The sequence below is a fragment of the Sturnus vulgaris genome, chromosome 3 (assembly GCF_052056855.1).
Source record: "Sturnus vulgaris isolate bStuVul1 chromosome 3, bStuVul1.hap1, whole genome shotgun sequence".
Taxonomy (NCBI): domain Eukaryota; kingdom Metazoa; phylum Chordata; class Aves; order Passeriformes; family Sturnidae; genus Sturnus; species Sturnus vulgaris.
Genome location: NC_142245.1, coordinates 74,488,034 through 74,510,392, shown reverse-complemented (window position 1 = coordinate 74,510,392; position 22,359 = coordinate 74,488,034). Strand labels below are relative to the sequence as shown.

The 22,359-nt window shown below is 45.0% G+C and overlaps 1 protein-coding gene across 1 annotated transcript in view; it reads right to left on the bottom strand.

Moving 5' to 3' along the window:
* The window catches only part of SIM1 (SIM bHLH transcription factor 1), a 51,204-nt gene extending 46,681 nt beyond the window's left edge, over positions 1-4,523 (bottom strand). Inside the window, exon 1 of the mRNA XM_088161976.1 lies at positions 3,778-4,523. Within this exon, the coding sequence (XP_088018102.1) occupies positions 3,778-3,952 (175 nt within the window). The 5' untranslated portion in view covers positions 3,953-4,523. The remainder of the gene's footprint in view (positions 1-3,777) is intronic.
* Positions 4,524-22,359: the final 17,836 nt, after the last annotated feature.

The window sequence follows — 22,359 nt, the reverse complement described above, 5'->3', positions numbered from 1 at the left end:
GTAATAGTGGTGGCATCGTTTTTGGCGGAAAATTCTTTTAGTCCTTTGACACCCTGGAGATTTTTCTACCTATTTTTTACATCCACATTACTTACCATTAGCGATTTAATGTTAAATTGAAACATTTATATTTATTTATAATGAACGTTATACCAGGAATTTATTTATTTAGAAGTCCTGCTTGGAAAAACAAACAAACAAACAAACAACCCTAAAAACTCTTCCTTAATGTTCTCAGAAAATTAGCAGATATTCACTCTTTCCAAAGCTGTCTGATCACCGAAAAGCAGTATAGATCTGATTCGCTTTCTCCTCCTGGAAAGTGTTTTAATACTGAAACAATGCAAGAAACATACGTCTTGCACTTTTCGTCCTTGACAGTCTTAATCTGCTGAAGACCTAATAAAGTGAAATTAGGGGTAGAAAGAACAACCCAAGCGTTTCAATAACTTATGAAGATTACACAACCATTACGAGAGAAAGCCCGTAGAAAAATCTCTGCCCGGTTTGTCAAGTTTGTCCAGTGCCACTGCCTTGTGTTTAGATGTCTAGGGGTAAGAAGGAAACCCCTTGTGCTTATTTTGTGTATGACTCTCAGGGCATTTCACTCCCACAGAACTCCTATTTCCAAAATGGACCCGAAATCTACCCACCTTCCTTCTCTGCAGGGACCTTTCAAACACAAAACTACGCAGACAAGCGCACACCGATTCTCTCCGCCTCGTCCCCAGCCCCGCGTGTGCGCAGCGATGAGTGTATATCTTTCTGTACGTGATTATTTACAACCAACTCTATGCAAGCACTCTCTGGGCAGATGGAAATTCGCTCTCGTACCGGGTAGAGGGGGTATGAATTACTCTGGAAGTGCGGCTTGCTCTTACAGAGACAGCATTTCTCTACCCTTACTCCACCAAGATCTCTTTAAATGTACGATATGACATCCGCCGTTCTCCCGAGCCTCCTGCAACCCATCTCCAGTGTTTTGGCCAACTTTTCGGGTCTGTCCCGATGCTTGTATCGCTTTCCTCCCCAGGGAAATACAAGCGAAAGGAACCCCATCGCATCCATCCAACATCCCTACCCTGCCTCCTCAGTTCAGAAAGACTTGTCCTTTCCGTGTGTCATTTCCCCGGCTGCCACTACCTGTCCTTCCTTCCCAGAGAAGCGGTGACTTTACTTTTTTTTTCTGCGTGGGGGCACTGGAAAACCAGAATAGCCCCCCGGTTCCTTGCCTCCCTACACTCACACTCAGCACGAGCGCACCCGCAACGGGAGCCCAGGCTGTTCGGCCGCGTTCCCGGAGCCCACTGCGTCGCCCGGGGTGCCGGGAAAAATCACCCGGGCTCGGCTCTCGCACGGCCGGGCACAGGCTCAGCGCCGGGAGGCCGCTCGTGGGCGCCCCGCTCGTGTTCAATCGCGGCACGGGCGAGTGCAGGGAAACCCGCGGGGCCGGGGCCGAGCCGGGCCCCGCTCCCCGCCTCCTCGGAAGGATGTGGGAGGGAGAGAGAGCCCTCGTGGCACCGCGGGGAAGCCGCCCGGCTCCACGCCACGTTGCAAGCCCCGCTCTCGAGCCTTTGTGCCCCGCTCGCAGCGCGCCCTCGGCCGCGGCCCTGCGCGGGGATGCGCGGCCCCGAGGATGCTGGGCCGGTGGTCCCGCATGGGTCTGCAGCCCGCTCGGCGCCGGGCCTCCCGCCGCAGTGCCTCAAAGGGGCGAGCTCTCCCGAGCCTGCTCCCTGCCTTTCTTTCTAACGCGCAGTTTGCCTTTAATGAGGCTGCGAAGGCTCCGCTGCCCCCGAGCCCCGCTCAGCCGCCCCCGCTGCCTCCGCACTCAAATTAGCATCTGCTGCGGCCGGCGGCGGCCCTGGCCCCGGCGCGCTTCGCCACACGGTTCCCTAGGGCATTCAGGCATCCTGCGCTGCCACCGAGGGACGGGGATCAGCTATTCTTCTCTTCCCATGATTACTCACAGCCTACAAGCAACACCATATGCTTCTTCTGATCAAACAACCCGCTACACAGGCACCAGTAATTGACGAGACCTGCTCGAAATCACGCAGAAAGGTAGCCTACTGAGACCGCAGGAGTTGACAAATCATTGCTAATAATCCTTTTAGGAACATCATGGGCATCAGGGTTTGCAATGGCTTTATTTTTATAAAGTATGCGCTGACAGCATAAAGGACAACTCCGTCTCCTTTGAAACAGAGGACTGTCCCGCATAATGATCTTCAAGGTGGCAGAGCAAATAGAAGAGGAAAGTGGCTTGACGAAGACCTTAATTATTATTTTTAAAGGTTTCATTTAACCCTTTATTTTGTTACAAGTGACTCGATGATATGGAAAGTGGTTTCAAGAAATCATTGTAAAAAGCACTGGATTGGAAATTGCTGCAGTAGACTTTAGGTATAAACATTCATCCGTAACCTGGGGCGGGGGGGGAAAGATTACATCCCCCGTCCAAATGATTGCCACATTGCATATTTATTTTTAAAAGTCGAATTAGGACCAGTAGTTTACTAATTTAACCGGGGGAAAAAATTAGAAACTCCTCAAACCACCAAATCAGACAAAACTAGAGCAAAACAAAAGCAGGCCATATACACACTCTTAATTTGCAAAAAATACAGGCCAACCGAGTCGAGATACAGCTACAGAAAACTCATGGGGACATAGATATATTCCGATGTTTCTTATGTACACTCACTTTTTAACAAAAGATGCAGCGAATTTCGTATTAGGTCAGGGGAAAACACAAAACAAAACAAAAGCTCTTGATACCTTTTCTTTAATACAGACCACAACTCCATCGAGTTGATCTAAATAAAAGGTTCGTGAATTTCTTTTTAAAAAATCATTTCCCCTACAACTTATAAAATTAATAGAGTGAGAACATGGAAGAACTTTATTCTGACTCTCTTATCTTTGTGTTGCTTGTTTTTCTTGGCAGCCGATCTAGAAGACCAAAGACGGTCTCTTCAGATCCTAATTCTATTTAAAAGCAAGAGACACTTCGGGACGCTTAAGTTTTCTTTTGCTAGACAGGCGGGTTGTTGCTGTTGTAGAAGTCAAAGTTAAGTTTACTGTTGCCTGTCGAGGAGAATCATGTCTAGGCTGGGCCACTGGTTTTGCAGTACTGGGTAGTCAGGGGGATTGAATATGTCTGGGCGCAAAACTCCTGCTAAAATTTTCCGAGGTCGATTAATGCCCTCAAACTGCCCTAGTGATCCTCAGAACGTGACAACAGCACACTAATGATGTGATTCAGTGTGCTCGACTTATTTGTTTAGCCTGGGTGTGAGCATGCCTGCACGCGTGTCCTGTACCTGTACAGCGCACCTTTCCTCGAGAGTAGAACTAAGGCTTTAGGGCTTTGCATAGACTTATGTAAATATTTACCCATATACTAACTCGCCCTCACAGAATAACTATAAATAGGGGTGAATCATGCCCTCTTAGGCCTCGCATGTGCTTGGTGAGGGTTGCACATTTGACTGGGACACTGGGGGAAAAGAAAACCCGGGTTTGCTTTAGCAGAGCACACAGCAGAGCTCAGTGCCTTCAAGTGTTGACAAAAGCACCGTAAGTCTCCAACCAAACCTGTCATAGGAGCTAAAGGGAAAGTATTTACAACAGAGGAAAGTGACAGAGGAGGGCACCCTGTATCCGAGTACACCCTAAAGGATTGACCTCCTTTTTAATTTTTTTTTTTAACCGTTAAAGTGATAAATGACTCCTGGATCAGAATGAAAATAGAAGCGAATAGGCATTCCCACCTACCTTCTGGAAAAACCACTCTCATTTTTAAATAGCTGGTGGTGAGTCTGATTATGGATGCTTTGTCCAGCTGAGAGGTGATAGCGGAGGGCAGGGGTAGTAATTTAGCCAGTTCATAAAATTCACTGTTTTCTTTCTCCCGTCTAGTCCGGGCAGCATTTTTGGACTTCTCTTTCATCGTGTTTTTTTCCCACTTCTTTGCTACAATTTAAACTCCAGAGATTCATCCAAAGGTGGAAGGGAAACTCATCTGCAATTCATCTCTCCGGAGCATCAGGCAATGGTTCTGAGCGCGGCCATTACTCAGAAAAACCGTTCTGCTGTGTAAATTCAAACAAGTAAACAAGTTTTGAAGAGTAGAGGTGCTCTTAAAAAAAAAAAAGTATATATACTCTGAAAAGCAGAGTCAATTAGATGGGAAATGCATTTATCCAAGGCAGCTCAGCCCTCCAAGCAACTGCATTTAAAAAAAAAAAAGCAAAAAAAAAAAAAAAAAAAGCTAGAAGATTGAGACACCAGACAACAACCAAACGATGTATTTCTGGCCTTTTTTCCTGCTCATGGCGGGCAGCATAGCTCCTCGGAAGAGGGTCATAGTAATCCCGTTTTTTCCCGTGATCCGTTGTCAATCCGAGGGCCGAAACGCACGGCCGCGGGCTGCCTCCCAGGGCGCTTGGCGAGTTCCCCGGAGCCTCTCTCTGTGAAGACAACAGCAGTCCTGGAGTGAGAGAGCCGGTACACGGCGCCGCAGCGGAGCCGCGAGAAATAATAATCAACAACCAGCCTCCGGCGGGTGTAGTATTTTCTCCCACCAGAGGGGAAAAAAAAAAAAAAAAGTGTATTTTCCCATCTAGCGCGCCCGTGGAGAAGTCTGCCCCGCACTCTCCTCCCACAGCCCTCTCACTTCCCAGCCCAGGTGTGCACTGCATGACCAGAACGAAGGCGCAGCAGAGAGCAGTCCCCGGCTCCCGGCGTTACCGGGCTTGGTGCTGCCGGGGCTGCGCCGTCCCCTTCGTGCTCCCTCGGGCCGGCACCGCGGCGGCGGCCAAACCTCCCCGCGCTCCGCGCTGCCAGACCCTCAGAGAGGGATACATTTCCAGTCACGGAGTATTTCTGCTTGTTTTCCCTTTTCCATTTCTTTTCTTTTTTTTCTTTCTTTCTTTCCTTTGAATTTCTCCTCTTCTCGGCTACTGTCCTCATTCCTCGGCTGGGGTCGGGGGTGTCTACCTCAGCTGCACCCCAGCCAGGGGAGGCACGCTCTGCCCAGCCCTGCCCCTAGCCGGAATCCACCCAAACACCACATTTTTCCAACCAAATTATCTTTTTTTTTTTTTTTTTTCTCCTCATTTTTCACCGTGGGGAAGCGACCCACAGCCTAGCACCGCACATCACTGTGGTTCTTCGCTGAGGCTGGCAGATTGTGGTGGGCTGTGATCTTCTTTTCACCTACCTTGAATCCCTGAGCCCGGCAGCCTGCAGAGAGCTCTCCCGGGGTGAGGAGCCCAACTCTTTAATTGGTTCATTAATGGCACGGGGGAAAGTTTGCGCCTGTCACTGCTCCTCGCACCGATGGGCAGACAGACATTGCCGCCTCCCCATCCCCTTTATCGGCTCCCAGGCTCTCCGTCTCACATAAGGAGGGGTGGGGTGGGGTGGGGGGGCGAGGTTGGTATTAATGAAGAATCCCTAATTTGCGGCTGAGAAATGCCTAATAACTTCTTGATGGCTAAAAGCCTTTTAGCACAACTTCATTTCTCTCCAACTCCCCCCTTGGCCCCCCTCCCTCCGCCCCGGCCGAGCCCTCCCTTAATGCCACTCACGGAGCCGCCTCGCGTCCCGTTGGCCGCCGCCGCCCCTCGCCCGGCCTCCCACTGGCGGAGGGGGCGGTGGCGTCAGGCGGACACATTCCCACCCTTCTCCCGCCTCCCCTCTTTCCCTGTGTCCGCCCTCTGACCTGGCGGCGCGGCCGGGGGGAGTGGGGACACGCAGACACCCACGGGCACACACAGACACACACACATCTTTCACCCCGCGTACCTGTTAGGGGCTTATTTACGTTGGGGTGGGTATGTTTTGGCCATCGCCTCTCCACTGGGCAGCGGGGGTGAGCGGCTGAGGTCCCGCAGGACTGCGGGTGGTGAGGATCGCCGCAGTTTTACACACTCGTACACATTTCCCCATCCCAAAGCCCACCGACCAAGTGGTCGCGCTTGGGAGAAATAAGCTGCGGTCACGTCCCCGGCTGCCCCACCTCCCTGACATCCCCAACTTTAACCATGTACGGTTTTTTTTTTTACGTTTTTTTTTTTCGCAGGGCTGATGTGCTGCGGGACAGTGTGAATCGAGTCCCGCGGCGGAGGGGGAGAAGGGTGGAGAAAGATTTTAATTAATTTTCTTGATACGCACTGGAAAAAAATAAACAAAACAAAATAAAAAATCCCACGAACAGGGGAGGAAAAAAAAAAGGAGAGTGAAAAAATCCAGTCCAAATCTTCCTACATTAGGAGACAGAGTTGCTTTAAAACACAATGTGGATGTGAGATTTCTTTTTTTTTACCCGGGGAGAGGGACTATTCCTAATCTCACGTGATATCTGGGGAAAATAACCCTAAAAAAATGACGCGGCTCCTGCAAAGAGTAGACAGAGCAGAGAGAGTGCGCCTGGAGTGGTGGGAGAAAGGTTTTAGAGTCTTTCCTAAAACCATAGCGGACTCTCAAAAGCCTGACATAATTGACAAACCAGTCGATGGGAGACTTCGGCTAAAATAACTGTTTAAAATGAGATTGCACTGGCAGGCAACAGTCGTAGTATTTCGAGGAAAAAGAAACGGTCTCTGTTTTCTAAAGAAGAAAAATGTCAACCAAAAAAAAAAATGTAGCCTTTGAAGCATCTCATCCCTTTTGCTCTTTGGCCGGCTGCAGTTTGAAACGCAGGCTTGCAGTGCAGACCGTCTGTTCGCTGCTTATCACCTTAAATCTCCCCGCGGTTAAAAGCTTTCCCTGAGTTCATTTGGGTAAATAAAGGAAAGACGGAAAGAGAGGCATTCAACAACTCCTCTGGGTGTCCAGGCGTCTACAAGCATCAGAGAAATGTATCCACGGAGTCTCAAATGTTCTTTTGATCGTCTTATTTACCGAAACGACTCGTTGTTAAACAAACATGAACGCAAGGCATTTAGTGAAGGTAAGGGGGAAAAAAAAAAAAAAAGGAAAAGAGCGCACCCCTCACCACCCTGTCAGGTTGTAAAGCGATGGCTGCTGTGGGGAAAAGTGACACTGAATTTACAAAAATCTTCCCCGTATGTTACTGCCCTCAGGTGTAACGTGAGTTTGGGGGACAAGAAAAGGATAGAACAATAAAAAAAAGCTTCCTTCTGGTTTTCATTTGAAGTAATTCTCTTCCTAAACGGCACTGACGTTTCTAGAAGGTTATTTAGACATATGGGCAACAACTGGACTAACACTGTCAGGTAGCTCACGACTTATTTGTCAACAAGAGCCAGAGAGAATGTCTTCTATAACACCTTTGGTCTGGGAAATATAAATAAACCAGAAGGATACACTTCTGCTAATTTATACCAGGAAATATGAGCATCCATCTTACCAAACCCACACAGCCCCATCGAAGCCCGTAGCTCACCGAGGATTCTCTTTCCCGGTGTACCGGGACTCGGTTTCTTCCCCGCAGCCCGGGTGGGTGACAGCGTCCGCACCGGCTCTCCCTGTGGCCGGGGCCCGAGTGCTCTGGCTCTACGAGTCCCTGTGCAGATTTTAAATGTATAAACGCTACGGTAGATAAAGTACAAGATGTGAAAGGACTAGCGGCCGAAGGGCAGTAATTCAGCTCTGAAAGTTACAGCAATCGTGGACAAAGTCACCTCTCCACAGAACCACCAGCGCGGAGTTATTACGCTGGGGACATTTCCCAGCAGATTTCAAGAGGCGGCTCTCGAATGATGGGAGAATTTGACCGTTTCAGAGATATTAACCTTCGTCAAAAACAAGTGACTTCTGCAAGCGGAGATCAGACTTAGCACTGCCCCGATCCAGGTGTACAGGCAAAGGCAGCCCGCAGCAGCTAAATTCGTGGTTTCCGTATCAGCCGAGAGCCCGCTGTCACCGGCCCCGGTGAAGCCCGTCTATCCTGAAAGAAGATGCATGATGCTGCTGAACAAATGAAGCGGAGGCACCCCTGCGGGATTGCCCGCACCTGGCGTACAAGCCGTGGGAGCGGAGCTGAGGGCAGCGAGCGCACCGGCAAGGGCACCTGCGGGCCGAGGGGCCGGACCCCGGGGGCGCACGGCGGCTCCGGCCCCTCCAGGCGGGAGAGAGGCACTCGGCCGCCCAAAGCAGATGGATAGCTGTGCTCAGTTCAGATGCAGTTATTCTGGGGCGAGAATCTCCCGGAAAACAGATAATACTGGAAAATTGAGTAAACAGGTACTGCCGTGCCATTTGATTTTAAAAGGTGCATAATAAAATGGTGTATCTGAAGAAAGGCTGAGCGAAAACAAAGCGTTTCACAGACAGGTTTCCAACTATAGCAGAAAACTTGTGTAGGCAGACACAATATGCAGTGTATATTGCAGCATGTGTGCGTGAGCGTGTGTATGTGTGTGCAGAGGGGGAGGGGGAAAAACTGTACAAATCAAAACAGGGGAAAAAAAAAAAAGAAAAACCCTACCGGACCATTTCCCTATAGGACAGATCAGATCCAGTTTCTTCTTCTGCACATTTGGACGTACTATAATGTATTTATTAGTTTATGAATTTGGACGCGTTTATTAATCTCCCCTAAAGAATAAGGTGGGCATTTCTTATGCAGAGAGAAAGATCTCTTCGAACATAAGCCATCATTTACACACCGCTTTCTTTGGTGAATTAACGATACAGGTCGCTCTCCCAATTTCTTAAAAAAATACAAATGAAAATTCGGCCTGGTACTAGTTATGGGCAGCTTTCCACACGCCAAGCCTCCTTCATCTTTGTACCGGCGAGAAGCGGGATCCGACCTCGCATGGACCCTCACGGCCGGAAGGAGCGCCCCGCCACGGATGCATCGCCTGTCCCTGAGATGCGGTTCACTCGCCCAGCCCCGGGGGTGCCTGAGGGAGTGCGGGCGCTTGGAGACCGAGACTGTTTTTTCAGAACCCAGTAACTTCAGATACACGCACTTGGGTACCCTGGTGAATTGGAGTGTGATGTGAATTTTCATCCATGCCCTCATCAAGGCTTTATTGACATAAATATACACGGCAAATGCTCTTTGAGACCATTCAGAAGTAATTAATATGTTTTAACTGATCTAGATCTTAACCTTCAAGATTCAAGCCATGCTCTAGGTACTTTATTCCTGCTCTTTTGCTAATGTTATTAGGGTGTTCAGGGCAGCAGGACAAGGAGAAAGCCAGTTCTCTAACACAGGAAATAGTTAACAGACCCTTGGATACCAGTTCTCAGATATAAGCGTTTCTGAATGCATTTCTTAAAGATAATTACGGAAACATTGCAAAATTTGACTAATCGACCACTACTATGATTGTCAGTTATTTTAGGCAGCTCCTTCAAACAATTTTTGGCGATATATCCGTGTTAAGAGATACTTTGCAAGGAGGAGAGACACTTCTCTTGACTATACACTCCTTTCAATTTTATTGTTTTTGGCATAAATGTAACGAGATGATTTATATTCATTTTTCCAGGGGAGGCAGAGGTCAATACCTTTTAGCCCTTATCTTATTGAACACACTCTTGCTAATAAGTCAAGCTATCTTGCTGTGACACGGAGCAGCGAATGAAAACATAAACTAAATATAAAGAAACGCTAAAAAATCTACTTCATGGCTAGTAACAGTTATCCCAAGGGGCATTTTTTCTTCTGCATTTCCAAAGGAGCCTGGTACACTAAGCGCCCGAACCGAGCTGAAATGCCCCTGTCAGGGATGAGAGGTTCGATAACGACACGAGACTGGAACTTTGATGAAATTACTAACTTCAGAAAGCGTTTCCTGCCCTCCTTGTGCCTTCACAGACATCCTGCCTAGCTCTGCTTTCTGCTGCGCCGGTGTGCGTTGTTTCCCTCCTGCTCCGGGACGGTACCGGCGGTCCGGGCGGTCCCGGCCCCTCCTCACCTGCTCCAGACTCCCGCGGCCCCAAGGCCGGAGGCGGAGCCGAGACCCGCGCCCAGCTCCCTCGGGGCCTGCAGCACCCTCCCCGCGCCGCCTGGAGCCCACCCGTGGCAGGGCTCGCCTCCCTCCAGATCCCTCTCTCCTTCAGGTCGCCACGGCGCTATTCCCCTCCCTCCTCCTGGCAGGGGCGGGGGCCCGAGGTTCGGTGGCGGCAGCAGCGGCAGCAGCTGGGGCCGAGCCAGCCGGGCCCCGGGTCCCGGCCGCTCCCCCGCGGGAGGGCAGGGCCGGGGTGCCGGTGCGCTCCCGCCCCGCCGAGCCCCCGCAGCGTTTCGGGCCAGGCTTCCCGGCGGCCGAGGGCTTTGTTCGGCTGCGGGCTCCCTGGGAGCTCGGCGGCGGCCTGCGGCCTGCCTGCCTCCCCGCGCTGCGCTCCCCTTCCCTCCCGTCCGCCCCCTGCCCCGCAGCGCCCCACGCGCCGCGCCAGCCCCCGGGCACATCCCGGCGCCGTCCCGCCGCCACAGGCACTGTCCCCTCACCTGCCAGGAGAGCGGCCCGCACGCTGCCGACCGCCGGTGCTTGTCCCTCGTCCCCAACTTTGTGTCTTCACCTGCCTGGGGTCGAATCAGTTCTCCTCACCTCTGAAGAGGGGGGGGGGGAGGGGGGGGTCTGAGTTTTGCAGGGAGCGATCGGGAGGAAATGTCCTTTTCACGCTGTTTTATGTGTTTTGGTGTGCCACTTTGGGTTGCGCCGTCCCAGTCCCAGTCAGGAGCGTCCTTGTGCGGGCTTTACCCAGGTACAGCCGACTGTGGGCAAGCCAGGGGAGCTGCCCATGGCAGGGGGAAGCCTCCTCGGCAGGGTGGGCTGCCCCGGGCCTCTGGGACAGCGTGAGACCTGCACTTGTTCGTGCATGCTGGTGGAGCTGGCTTCTCCTGCACCCTGGCTATCCCTGAAACCTCCTTTCCCAAGGCCTGGCTTTGATTAGCAAAGAAGTTATTTCATTAGTCGGGGGGAAATCTGTCAGCAGAAGCCTGTTTAAATTTCAGCACCCCAAAGAATAATGCTTAAAATAGTGGGATCCGTTCCACAGTCTGTTCTTACTATCAACCTGATAATTAACAGGTCACAAATAGACTTGTATCACTGCTTTGTTTCAGTGGAGGAGAGCAGCTTAACCCGCCTTGAGGACACACTTCGCTTTGAAATAACACATGCCCGTTTCAGATTAAATCAATAGCAAGAGGAACCACCCCCCTCTGTTGCTCTTGAAACTCTTGTCTTCAGCCTCCTATTGCCTCAGAGAAAAGGCTTGATCAGACCAAAAAAGGAGGGATGCAGAGTGTGAGGCTGCCTGACAGCTCTGGAGCTGGTGCCTGTTCCACTTGGTGTATATCCTAATCATCATGGTGCTTATAGCTTTGTTGAAAGGCAAGGTGGGGAGCGTTCTCTGCATGGGTTTTAACAGAATCTTTTCTTGTTTTAGTCTCATACCCATTTGTGGTTGCAAGTTTAATTGTTTTTATGAGCGTTGCACGCTAAGCTGGGAACAACCTCTCTTTTCTGAATTATTTGGTCATTCTGCAAGCCTGTCACTACTCTCCTCTGCGTTCTCCACGTGGTGAATAGATGCCTTCAGAAATAATGTGGAGAAGATGATGTCTTCGAGCAAAACACTGTGGGATCAATTCTTATATTGGGTGGGGGCATAGGGAAACAGCACCACACTTGTAAGCATGAGTCCAGCTTACAGACTGTTTCAGACTGTACTGAATCAGTTGCTGAGGGATAAGAGTGTTTCTCAAAGCTTGGCATATGCCTGTGATTAATGCTTTTTTATTTAGGTTTGCCTCACTGTGGAAATGTTTTGTCTAAACCCTGATTTCTGACTTATTCACTGATAGTAGGACTTCATTTCCATGTGATGGCTGGATGTACCCAGCTGAAGCTGGAGCCTATTCAAAGGACAGTTTCCCCACAGCACCTCTTCTGAGTGTCCACTACTTGCAGCTGGAGGAAGTTTCAGGGCTTGCATGCTCTGTGTAGTTACTATAAGACTTAGCTGGTAGATGAGAAAGGAATCAACATTTCCTTTGTCTGGTAATAGCTTAGTGATGTTAATAACACATTTTTGAAATGTGCCAAAACCTTAGAAGGTACTGGAGTCAGGTTTTAATTTTGGCTTCAGCACAAAATGCTCCTGGTGCATGGCACAACCCAACCACTTGTCAGAGCAGACATAGTGGAGAGTGAGGAGAAGACCCTGGGAGGCAGGTTCCTGAGTGCAGGAACCTTTTGTTGTTAAGTGCAATGAGCCTTAACAGCCCTGGCCAGCTTCACCTGGCAGCTCCCTGCTCTGCCCTCAGTGCTTGCCTGAGCCAGGCCATAGGGGTTTCTGTACCCGGTGCCCCTGCAGCTATGTCTATACCTCACTAGGCACTGTGCTGTTCTAAACCCATAGACTGCCCTCCCACTTTGACCTTGGACCTGCCTTGCTATCAAGGACTTGTATATGACTTTGGTTCTGGCCTCAGCCTGGCTGCCCACCCTGTACCAGCCCAATTCTCCTCCCTCATTCAGGTAATGTGGGGTGGGCCTGGCTAGTGAGGATAGTTCTGGCTGTCACACTTGGCTTGTGGTTCCCTAAACCAGCCCCACAGCCCAGCCCTTGTCATTTACTTTCACTGGGCCACTTCTATTCGTTAGAGGGCTGCAATGGCCCTTCTGCTTTCCCTCTAGGGCAAATGATTCTCTGTCTCTAGTGGGCTTGTCTATGTCCTTTTCTAAGGGTAGTGTCTGTCTCAGAAACCATTGCACACTGGGGACCTTCCTGAGAGATGCCACAGACCTCTCCATAAGCTTGTCTGCAGTTATAGGACCTTAGAAAACACAGGGTTGGGGAAGCAAGGTGGTTGCATGGTACAGAGCTTCCTTTGATTCCCTAGAAGGAACACATCTTTTGAGTTGGAGAGATGTGAATAAGGGCCCAAAGTTCCATGAGATGTTGGACTTGCCTAAGTTCGAGTATAGTTCAACTGCAAAAGGGTAGGAATGGAAGAGATTAGAAGGTAAAGGCTCCCTGCATCCAAAACTTGCCTGCCATTTTCCATACAGGAAGATTATGCAGGAAGCTCTGACCGCCTTGGAGGGCTGGGGGGCTCCACAGGGGTGCAAGAATGATTCTGCCCAGATCAGTTTACAAGGCTGGGACCATACAATATAAGCTCTTGGAGGCAAGGGCTGTGTGTATCTCCATACAGTGCCGATCACAATAGGATCTTATTTCTGTTTAGGGCTTCCAGATGCAATGCTAGTCAATGTCTATAGTAAACAATAATATTAATAATAAGTATTAACATGCCAAGCTACAAATCACTGGCATAGTTTTCCAATATTGCTGGTTGCTTTCCAGTATTGTCCTCCAGCCTCACTGCAGTATATTTTATACAAAAGAATTGAAACCCAATAATTGGCGTGTCAAGAGTTTGAAGGCATGATCACATTTTTTCTTTTGAAATCTGTCTATTGAAACAGACATCACAACAAGTGAGTTCATTGGCCTAATAAACCCCGTGTCCAGCATGCACACACTGTTCTGTATCCCAGGACATCAGCAATTAGGCTGGTAATGAGGCTGCTGTTGCGTGGAATAACCAGTATGAAAATGTTAAAAGTTAAGCATAATGGGAGAATAATGTAGCAAAAATGTAAACAGTAGACTTCAGATATGACACTTATTTTCACTTATGGGAAGGCAGCTGAAAGGAAAGCTTTAGCTACAATTTGTTTTCTCTGCTTTACTGAATCTATAAAAAGTCTACAATGATTTAGTTCTTCTGACCACAGTAACGTAGCTTTACACTTGAAACAGAAATACAGCTTTAAATTTAGATTTTAATTTCATGTCTTATTGCAGACACAGTAGAAACTTTACACAAAAATAACATTTCTGCTATAAGCCAGCTCCTTTTGTGCTACTGAAAGAAATAATAATGAGAAAGTATTCCAGCAGGAGGAGCTGGTTTAGAAGCAAATGGATTCCATGGCAACTCCTGACTCTACATGACACCTAATAACTAGCATTTATGTTGGAAATTGTCTGTGTTATCTTGTACCCCAGATCTGATCTTTTTATAGGGTTTCCCCCTTATTTAAAAGCAAAAAACAGGTAGGGTGGTGTTTTTTTAATATAGAACCAAAAATAAGCATGAAATAATATGAGTTTGTCTGTCTCAAATGTGTGCTCAGGCAAGTTGTTTTGAAATGGATTTAATTTTTTAAAAATGATTTCAGAAATAAAATATTTGCTGGGAAAGATATTGATCTGTCAAGGCAAGAGCTTTATAGGAACAGAATACTGGAACTGTGTATGTGTTAACATCATGAGATATCCATATTCAACAGTTTGAAACATAATACAGGAAGATTCAACAAAATCATACCAGTATCTTGGTTCTCACAGTGCTGAATGCGCCAGGGGGATCTCGACATGGGGCAGCTGGAGAATAACCCAGTCCTATGGGCATCCTGTCAGCCAGTCTGACTGATTTATGATCTGAAGAATGTGGATTTATTTTCTTCTCTGCCATGATCCAATCTAGTGCACGTGTGGGGCCTGACAACTGCTGTTGTTTGAGTGTGGAATATTTGAACCTGCTATTTTATACCTAAATTGAAAGAAATCTGTTCCTAAACTGTCACATGATAAGCAACCTTTGCCTTTGACTGTTTCGGTACTACTTCATGACTGAGAATTAGCTGAATTTAACCCTGGAGATGAAGATTTCTGTAGATGCTTTGTGGCCTGGCTGTTTTCTTAGCCAGCTGTTGCTTGAGGTCTCAGATGGTAGAAGAGCATAGTCGAGGCTTGGAAAAAAGTATGTGTCCTGTGTCAAATGAAAGTGATTTGTGTTGTTTATCCCTTTTTTGGTATGAGTGAAAGAACAAAGAAAGTGTGGCTGAAAAAAGCCCTCCTGGTTTTGTGATTGTTTGGTCAGGGACGAGTGCAATCACAGAGGATGTTCTAAGGTGCAGAAATGAATGGTGGCCAAAATGAGAAAGATGAAAGTGTCTGGAGTAGTCTAATCCTATTGGTAAGTGTTATTGATAGCATCTATATTTAAATATTGGTACCGTGAATAGTCCAAGACTGTTTAATTTTTGCCCAAGGAAAGGAATGCTTTTTTCTTCTTCCTGTCCATAGAGATAAGATAGGTCTAAAACATGGAGTAATCATTCAAAACAGGGATTATTGGTCTGTAAATGTACTAAATGGATGGGTAGAAAATGTGTCTTGGTTTAGCTAATCTTTTACTGTAATTTACAATTAGATGCTGGCATAGACTTCCTTGAACAGAGACCCTGATCTGGCACAAAAGTATTTGTGACTAGCACTTGGGATCAAAACCAAACTACTCTCGAAAGGGTTATAACTGATCATAAAATAAATGTGATTAAAAAGGAAAGGTAAGGCTAGTCATACGTTGGGAACCAGTTTGATGATAAAGGTATAGAAATGGAAAATACAGAAAGCCCAGAGAAAGGTGCTCTGAGTAGTGACAGCAATAAGAAAATATTTTTAAAATTGTTAAGGTGTATGTCTTTATTTTTATCTACAAGAGACAAGTAAGTACACAACAACAAAAGAAGGATATAAATAAAATAAAAGCAGTACTAGACAGATTGGGAAACTGAAATGGAGGTGAGGTGAAGGCTAAGATGGAAGAGAGGCCATAGTTATGGGAAAGGAAGAACAATTAGTAAAAGCAGAAATGTCAAACAGAGAATTACTTGATTTATCCTTCTTTCTGTACCTCCTTATATTGCTGTTTCTCATAGTCTTAAGACTTGTGGTTTGGAGAAGGCAGAACAATTTTGCATTGGTGATCTGAGGTGGACTGGTATGTATACATGAAAAAAAAATTGGCAGATAATCAAATCAGGATTATGGACAAAGTATGGTTGTTTTCCTTATTTATTATTGACTGTTCAATTGCAGTAAAATAAAAGGGTGTAAGTAAAGAAACAAAGCAGTAGAAGTTAATTTTAAAGGAGTTTATCTTCTCCAGTTACACATAAACCTGATGCATAGGCAGTGATATGATTCTGGGCATAAATCTTTTTTGCTCTTTCAAAAGATCAAAGCAATATTTCTCTTCTGAAAGTTAGTTTTGATGGTCTCTTGCCCTCCTTCAGTAGCAGTGGCATCCACAACTGCTAACTTCAACAGCCTGTTATTTTCATATTAGTAAATAATATGTTCATGTTACTAAAATATTTATGTATATAATATAGATGCATACAAAATGCTACCATGAATCTAGTCTTCCCTCCCTGAGAAATGTTGACATAACTGACTCTATTTTATTAATGTCGCATCTATACTTCCAAATGCAAGGAAATGGATAATTTTCAGGTGTAGACCAGTTAACATCAAGTTGGTTTGATATAACATGAGAGCTCCAAGTGCAGGTGTGTAAAATGGAAAGAACAGCATATGTAGTTCGTAAAATTAAGACTATACACTTTCAGGGATATAGCTAAGAAAGGCATTTGAAATAGCAAGAATGTCACCCTAAATACCTAGAATAGAATTCAACCTATGAAGTGCTTAAATTCCCCTAACTGGTGAATATGTCAAATTAGGTGTCTCAAAATAGACTAGATAACTGCATATGAAGAGGGAAGCATAGCAGAGATGGAACACAGAAATGTAACTTACCTTTAGTACCTTGCCTAACAGACATATGCTTGTCTGTTTAGAATGTTACTTGGAACCTTCCCCTGAAAATAGAGGCTTGCTGTCTTTCAGAATGAGGCATAGGGCTTGTGCTTTCTTATTTAAAAACTGGCTGCATTCCACCATCCCATCTGTTCCCATACAAAATTCCTTCCTTTGGTTCTTTCTTCTCTCTTCTGAACACATTTCCCCCTGGTGTGCCCCAATCACCAGGTAAATACTACAGGATGCTTTTGTGGAAGCTGTGCCATCATGCAAAATTATTTGGTGTAATGAAAGCAGATGAGATAATATAATAAAACCAAATAGGACTATGGCCTCACAGTAGCCCTATCTGCAGGACTCAAAGCTCTGTCCCTCCTTAGAAAGGAGATTCTTTTCCTGTTTTTCTCATTAGGGGTATTTTTTTTCATCTAATTTCATCTTTTCATGGTCATAAGTCCTTAGTCTATTCCTGTAAAGTCAATGGTTCCTAAGAATTAAATAACTTTAGGCCATTACCTACCTATCCAATTCAAGAAAATACAATTTATCCCTGAATTAGAAATGTTATAAAATCTGCAGCTGTTAATCTTTGAGTCCTAGGTTTGAGTGAAGGATTAGATAATACTAATGCTGCTGTCTATTCACCAAATCCTTTGAAAGTAATAGCAGAAACTAAATTTAATCTACTAATAATATATGGTGGAATGTATTTCATCCTACAGTCTCTGAAACAAAAGGGCAATGCACCAAGAGAAAAGAAACTTCAGTGTGTTTTTTGGTCGCTTAATGTTGGGATTTCTTTCCAGGTTCTGTTCATTTCCTGAGAAGCACCCATATTTCCCAAAACGTTTTCGCTGATAGAATTAAATTAATCCAGCTGTTTCCCCAAGACTTTCAGACAATTAGGTAGGAACTACATGTTGTTAAAATGAAGAAACAAAGCATTTTGAATTCTTGTGTTAAGATTTCTCTTTTTTTTTTTTTTCATGTTTATGAAGAGTAGAATATTCTAGCAATCCATCTGGACCCGTTCTAAAAGAACAACCTTATTTATTAAAGGGATTGGTCCTTTAAGGGGAGCATTCCCTGAAGATCCTGGTCCCAGGAAAAGCTGGGACAAGGTTCAGTTATTTGAAGTGCCTTTAAGTTTGCAAGAGAAATTTCAGATCCTGTTCCCCAGAGCACCCCTCTGGGCATATTGTCTTGTCAGTGAAGGAAGCTGAAGCATGATCTGGAAGGATGACATACTCCTCCCCTCCTGTGGAATCTGTAGGGTCAGGAGGGGGTGTGAACTTCCTCTGAAAATTTTGTAGTGGCTGTGCAATGTCAAGAAGCTTGGCACCTGACTGATCACGTCCTGTAAAGCACATAGAAAGAGAGCTGAATGTGTGGTGTCAGCCTCTCGGAATGCTCCTGAGGTTCAGAAACTTTACCCAGCTGTGATTTCTTCTGCATTACTGGGGGGCATTGCAAAACACGGCACTGCAATTATATATCACTGGGGGAAAGCAAAGGCCTAATGCTGTATGAACACATCTTGCAACTTCTAAACCTTTTGCTAAGATGTCTTTGTGAAGCCCTTTGATACATAGGCTATTGCATGTAAATGATGGTGGCCATCCTCTCTTGAGGAGAGCATGCATTTTCCCAATATCTGCAAGGATGAGGCTGAAAGGTGTTGTCAGTGTCTGCACATAGGAGTCAAATAAACACGTATGAGAGGCACAAAGGCAGGACTTGTACTCGACCAGATTGTATCTATCACATGTGTGGATACGGTCTACAATTATTTCACTTTGGTCAGCTGTGAGCATTTCACTAACAAGGAGAACTGAGAAATCTCCACGTCCCTCTTTTCCCAGATTAGCTTATTCCCTCTTTGAATAAAGTCACATAGAATTAAAATCTAAAATTAAACTGGCATTTGCCTCAATCATACAGCAAACTGTGATGCATATTTTGCAGCTGTCTTATTTGCTCAATAAATTCTTGATGTAACATTGGGTCAAATTTGGAGTTTAGCACAGTATGGCTTTATGAGGTTATTTGTAGATTGCATCTTTCAAGAACCTAATTATGGACCAGTAAGTACTTCCTCTCTGTGTCCTGTAACCAGAGAATGAAACTGCCCTGAAGGTCCTATCCCAGAATGCTGACTCCAAGGACAGCATGGGAGACTCTGTGAGGAGGGAAGTGGAGGGTGGGATGGGACACAGCAGAAGCATGCCAAGGAAGCAGCAGCATCCTGTAACTGGGTAAACTGTTAAATAGTCAATTAGTTTAGCTTTGTAGAGTTGTACTTTAAATGGGGGGGGAACAGAAAAAATGGGGATTAATGTTGTTTTGGCATGGGGGAATGAAAATGCCTTTTAATGGAGGTGACAGAATCATCTCGATATTTTTCACAGCTCTCCCTTTAGACGTTGTTAGCATTTGAGAAAATAAGGCTTAATTGCAGAATCTTCATAGCTACAAAGGTGAAAGTTTATCAGAACCTGATCTTACTGTGCTACCACATTCAGTAATTAGTTCCTAATTAGTTGGATTTGCTGAAAAATACATGATGGGGACTTAGCATGTGTTACTGGCATCTGAAACAGTTTCATCCTGTTAGCTAGGCCTAATTTTCCCACATTAGCACTGCCTGATATAAACTGTATTATTTCCCATCTAAGGTGCAAATTTGCTACTGTGTGAAGAATGTGGTTCATCACATTTCATGTAGAGATTTAGACTGCAGTGGAAAAGGACAGTAATATGTCTAGACTCCCTTTTCTACCAGTGTTCTTGCCAGTAGTTAATAGCATCTAGCTAATAGCTCTAGAACTATGTGTACATTGTATCATGTTATTGAGAGTGTTGATTTTTAAAAAATACCTAATTCACCTCTGCTATCACTACAATTAGTGGGAATTTTATTATTTGGAATGACAGTATTCATCCCAGAACACTTTTCATTCTTTATTTCATTGGTTTCTAGCAGATGAATAATAGCAAAAATATTTTACTTTCCCCTCCATATTCAAATACACATATTTATTGAGTCTTGGTAGGACAAGACTAAGCTGGAGGAGAAGAGCAGCAGTGAAGCCTAATGCATGGCCTTAGTGAAGCTTTAATGCTCCTTATTTTTGAGGAGACATTTTAATAGAGAAGGTTATGCAGAAGAAAGACTTGGAGAGCCCTGGATTCAAATTCCATTGGTGCAGTATGGAGCTCGTTAGAAGATCAAGGCAAAACATATTGTAAACATATTTAATTGCAGGATGGTGTAATCACTGTGGAGGATCCCTTACTATAGAGCTAGGAATTATTTATGAAGATACTCATTTAGTCCAAGCATTACAATTGCTTTCCAGAGAAGTTCCTTTAATACAGAATTTCCTTTCACATACTGCACGTGAAAGCTTAACCTCTTACTGCTACCAACATGTGACATCAGTAAAAAACTTGACTTGTTCATTCTAGAGCTTTTTTGCAAATAGTTTCAGAAAAATGTGTCAAAAATTCTGTGAGCATCAGTCTTGGCACCACCTGCTGAAGTGCAGTGCAGTCTGAGAAGACATGACATTTAACAAGATACATTTTTAGAAAGGCAGGTGGGAGTCAGACATAGTGATATAAAATACATAGTATTTAAGTAGAAATAGGAGTGACAGATCTCAGCAGAAGTCCTACTCACCTTTCTATAGCTCACCTATCTGTTTGGGCATCCTATGACATCCAAACCTTTTTTCAGAAAATATTTCTTCTCATGAAGCAGGAGAATTCTCATTCTCATGAAATTGCCTGGAAGAGAGAATTTAGAACACTTGCAAAATAGCATGGGCTTGATTAGCTAATTAAGATTAAATATCTAAGCATCCACCTCATGCTTCTGGCCCCTGTGACATGGGGATGACAGAAGTGACACATGGCCTATGAAAGACTTCCTGTCTTCTGGAGTGGCAACTGAAATATCTTTTGTTTATTTTAAATTTCATTAGATGCAGTTAAGCAACTGAATTGCAAACCTGACTAAACAAGTGACAGCAAGTCAATATGGTTACCTGAATGTAGATATCAAATGCTATTTCAGATGACTTGGGTTACTTGAGGCATCCAAAGAGGGTGACAGATACAACAGCACTACATTTCACTGATAGCCCTCTGCAGTTGGGTATGTTCTTCTGGAGCTGAATGTAGAGCCCAGATGAGATAGTTCATATTAAATGCCACTAGATCTTTGCATGTAAGCAACTAAACCGAGGCCAAAATATGCAATTTATCTGGAGACCTTTAGGTTGTGGAAAAAATATATATGATTTGCTTGTATTGCCTTACTTTTCTCTGTTTCAGTACGTACTACATAGCCAGCAATAGTGTCCATAGCCCATTGTAGAAAGGTGATCTTAAAGAATTCCTTCTGTGATAATCTACTGCCACGAATATGGATAATGTCTCTGAACAGGTGGGGTTGTAAAGTTTACAGATAGTGGAAAGAGCTAAAGAGCCTGCCTTAAATGGGAGGGCAAGACAAGAGAGTGGTGATTCAGAAACCATTGTCTGTAAATAAGCCTCTTCATAGAGAACTGATGTCTCCTGGAGTAGTTATCAAACTGTTTTAAAAAATACCATAACTTATTTTCTTGACTGAAGGAGGAACATAGGAATTTGGACTCAGGCTGTGATGAGTAAGGGCAGATGCACATGGGATATGTTCTCTTTAGGCATGCCCCCTAGAACTTGAAAATTTGAATTACATAACGTATATTACTTTTTAAATGCATCCTATTCTGTGGGTGTTCAAGTCTTATACTAGGCTCCAGGGTGAAGGCTGATAAGAGACTTTCTGAAGTTATCTTCAGGATGACCATCTGGAGGTGGTCTCTAGAAGCAATGACAAGAGGAATTTTGGGCACTCAGCGTAAGTCCCTGAATTCATCTGGGTAAGATCTGTGTCTTCAAAGATTCAATTTACAACAGAAAAAGACCTGCAGTATCGAGGATTGCTTCATGTTGCCACTGATGCATTTAGTACCTGGGCTAGAACTGAAATCTTAAGTAAGGTTCTAAACAACAGACGGTGTTATAAGAGCTCCTTCAGAAGAGAAGGGGCATGGTGGTACATACCCAAACCTCCTCTAGCTCCTGCTGAGCTCTGCTGTGATGCTGTTATCAGACTAGGACAGGAATGATGGGAAGGGATGAAGTCACAGAGGCAGATTTAATATGTCTTGATGCACAAGATATGCCTGTTCTTGTTGCCTTCCAAGTTTTGGAAGAAGTCTCATACCTGAACAGGCGTGCACTGACTGCAGCTGCTCCTAGAAGGGGAAGGGGAAAGTAAAAAAAAAACCTTCTTGCAAACTGGAATGAGCAACTTAACATTCAAAATTTCTGCATATGCTGTTTCTTTCATTTGTCCATAAAGGTCATTATTACATCACTGAAATATTTATGTTTTTGGGGTTTTTTAATTATTATTTTTTATTCAGTTTCATATTAATATTTTTGTTAGACAGCTGTGCTCACTTTTCACCATGAGATACCACTGGATTGAACACATTGTTCCTTCTAAGCAGCTGTTTCAAATGTATCAGAATTCTTTCTCTCAGATTTTTCAGCTAAATACTGACTCTAATAAATTTGCTTAAATTAATTCTGTATTGCTTTAGACTTTGTCATTATGAATCCAATACTTTTGTAATAAAAATCAAAAATGCTTCAAATACGTTATTAGAAATGCCACCAAACTATTTC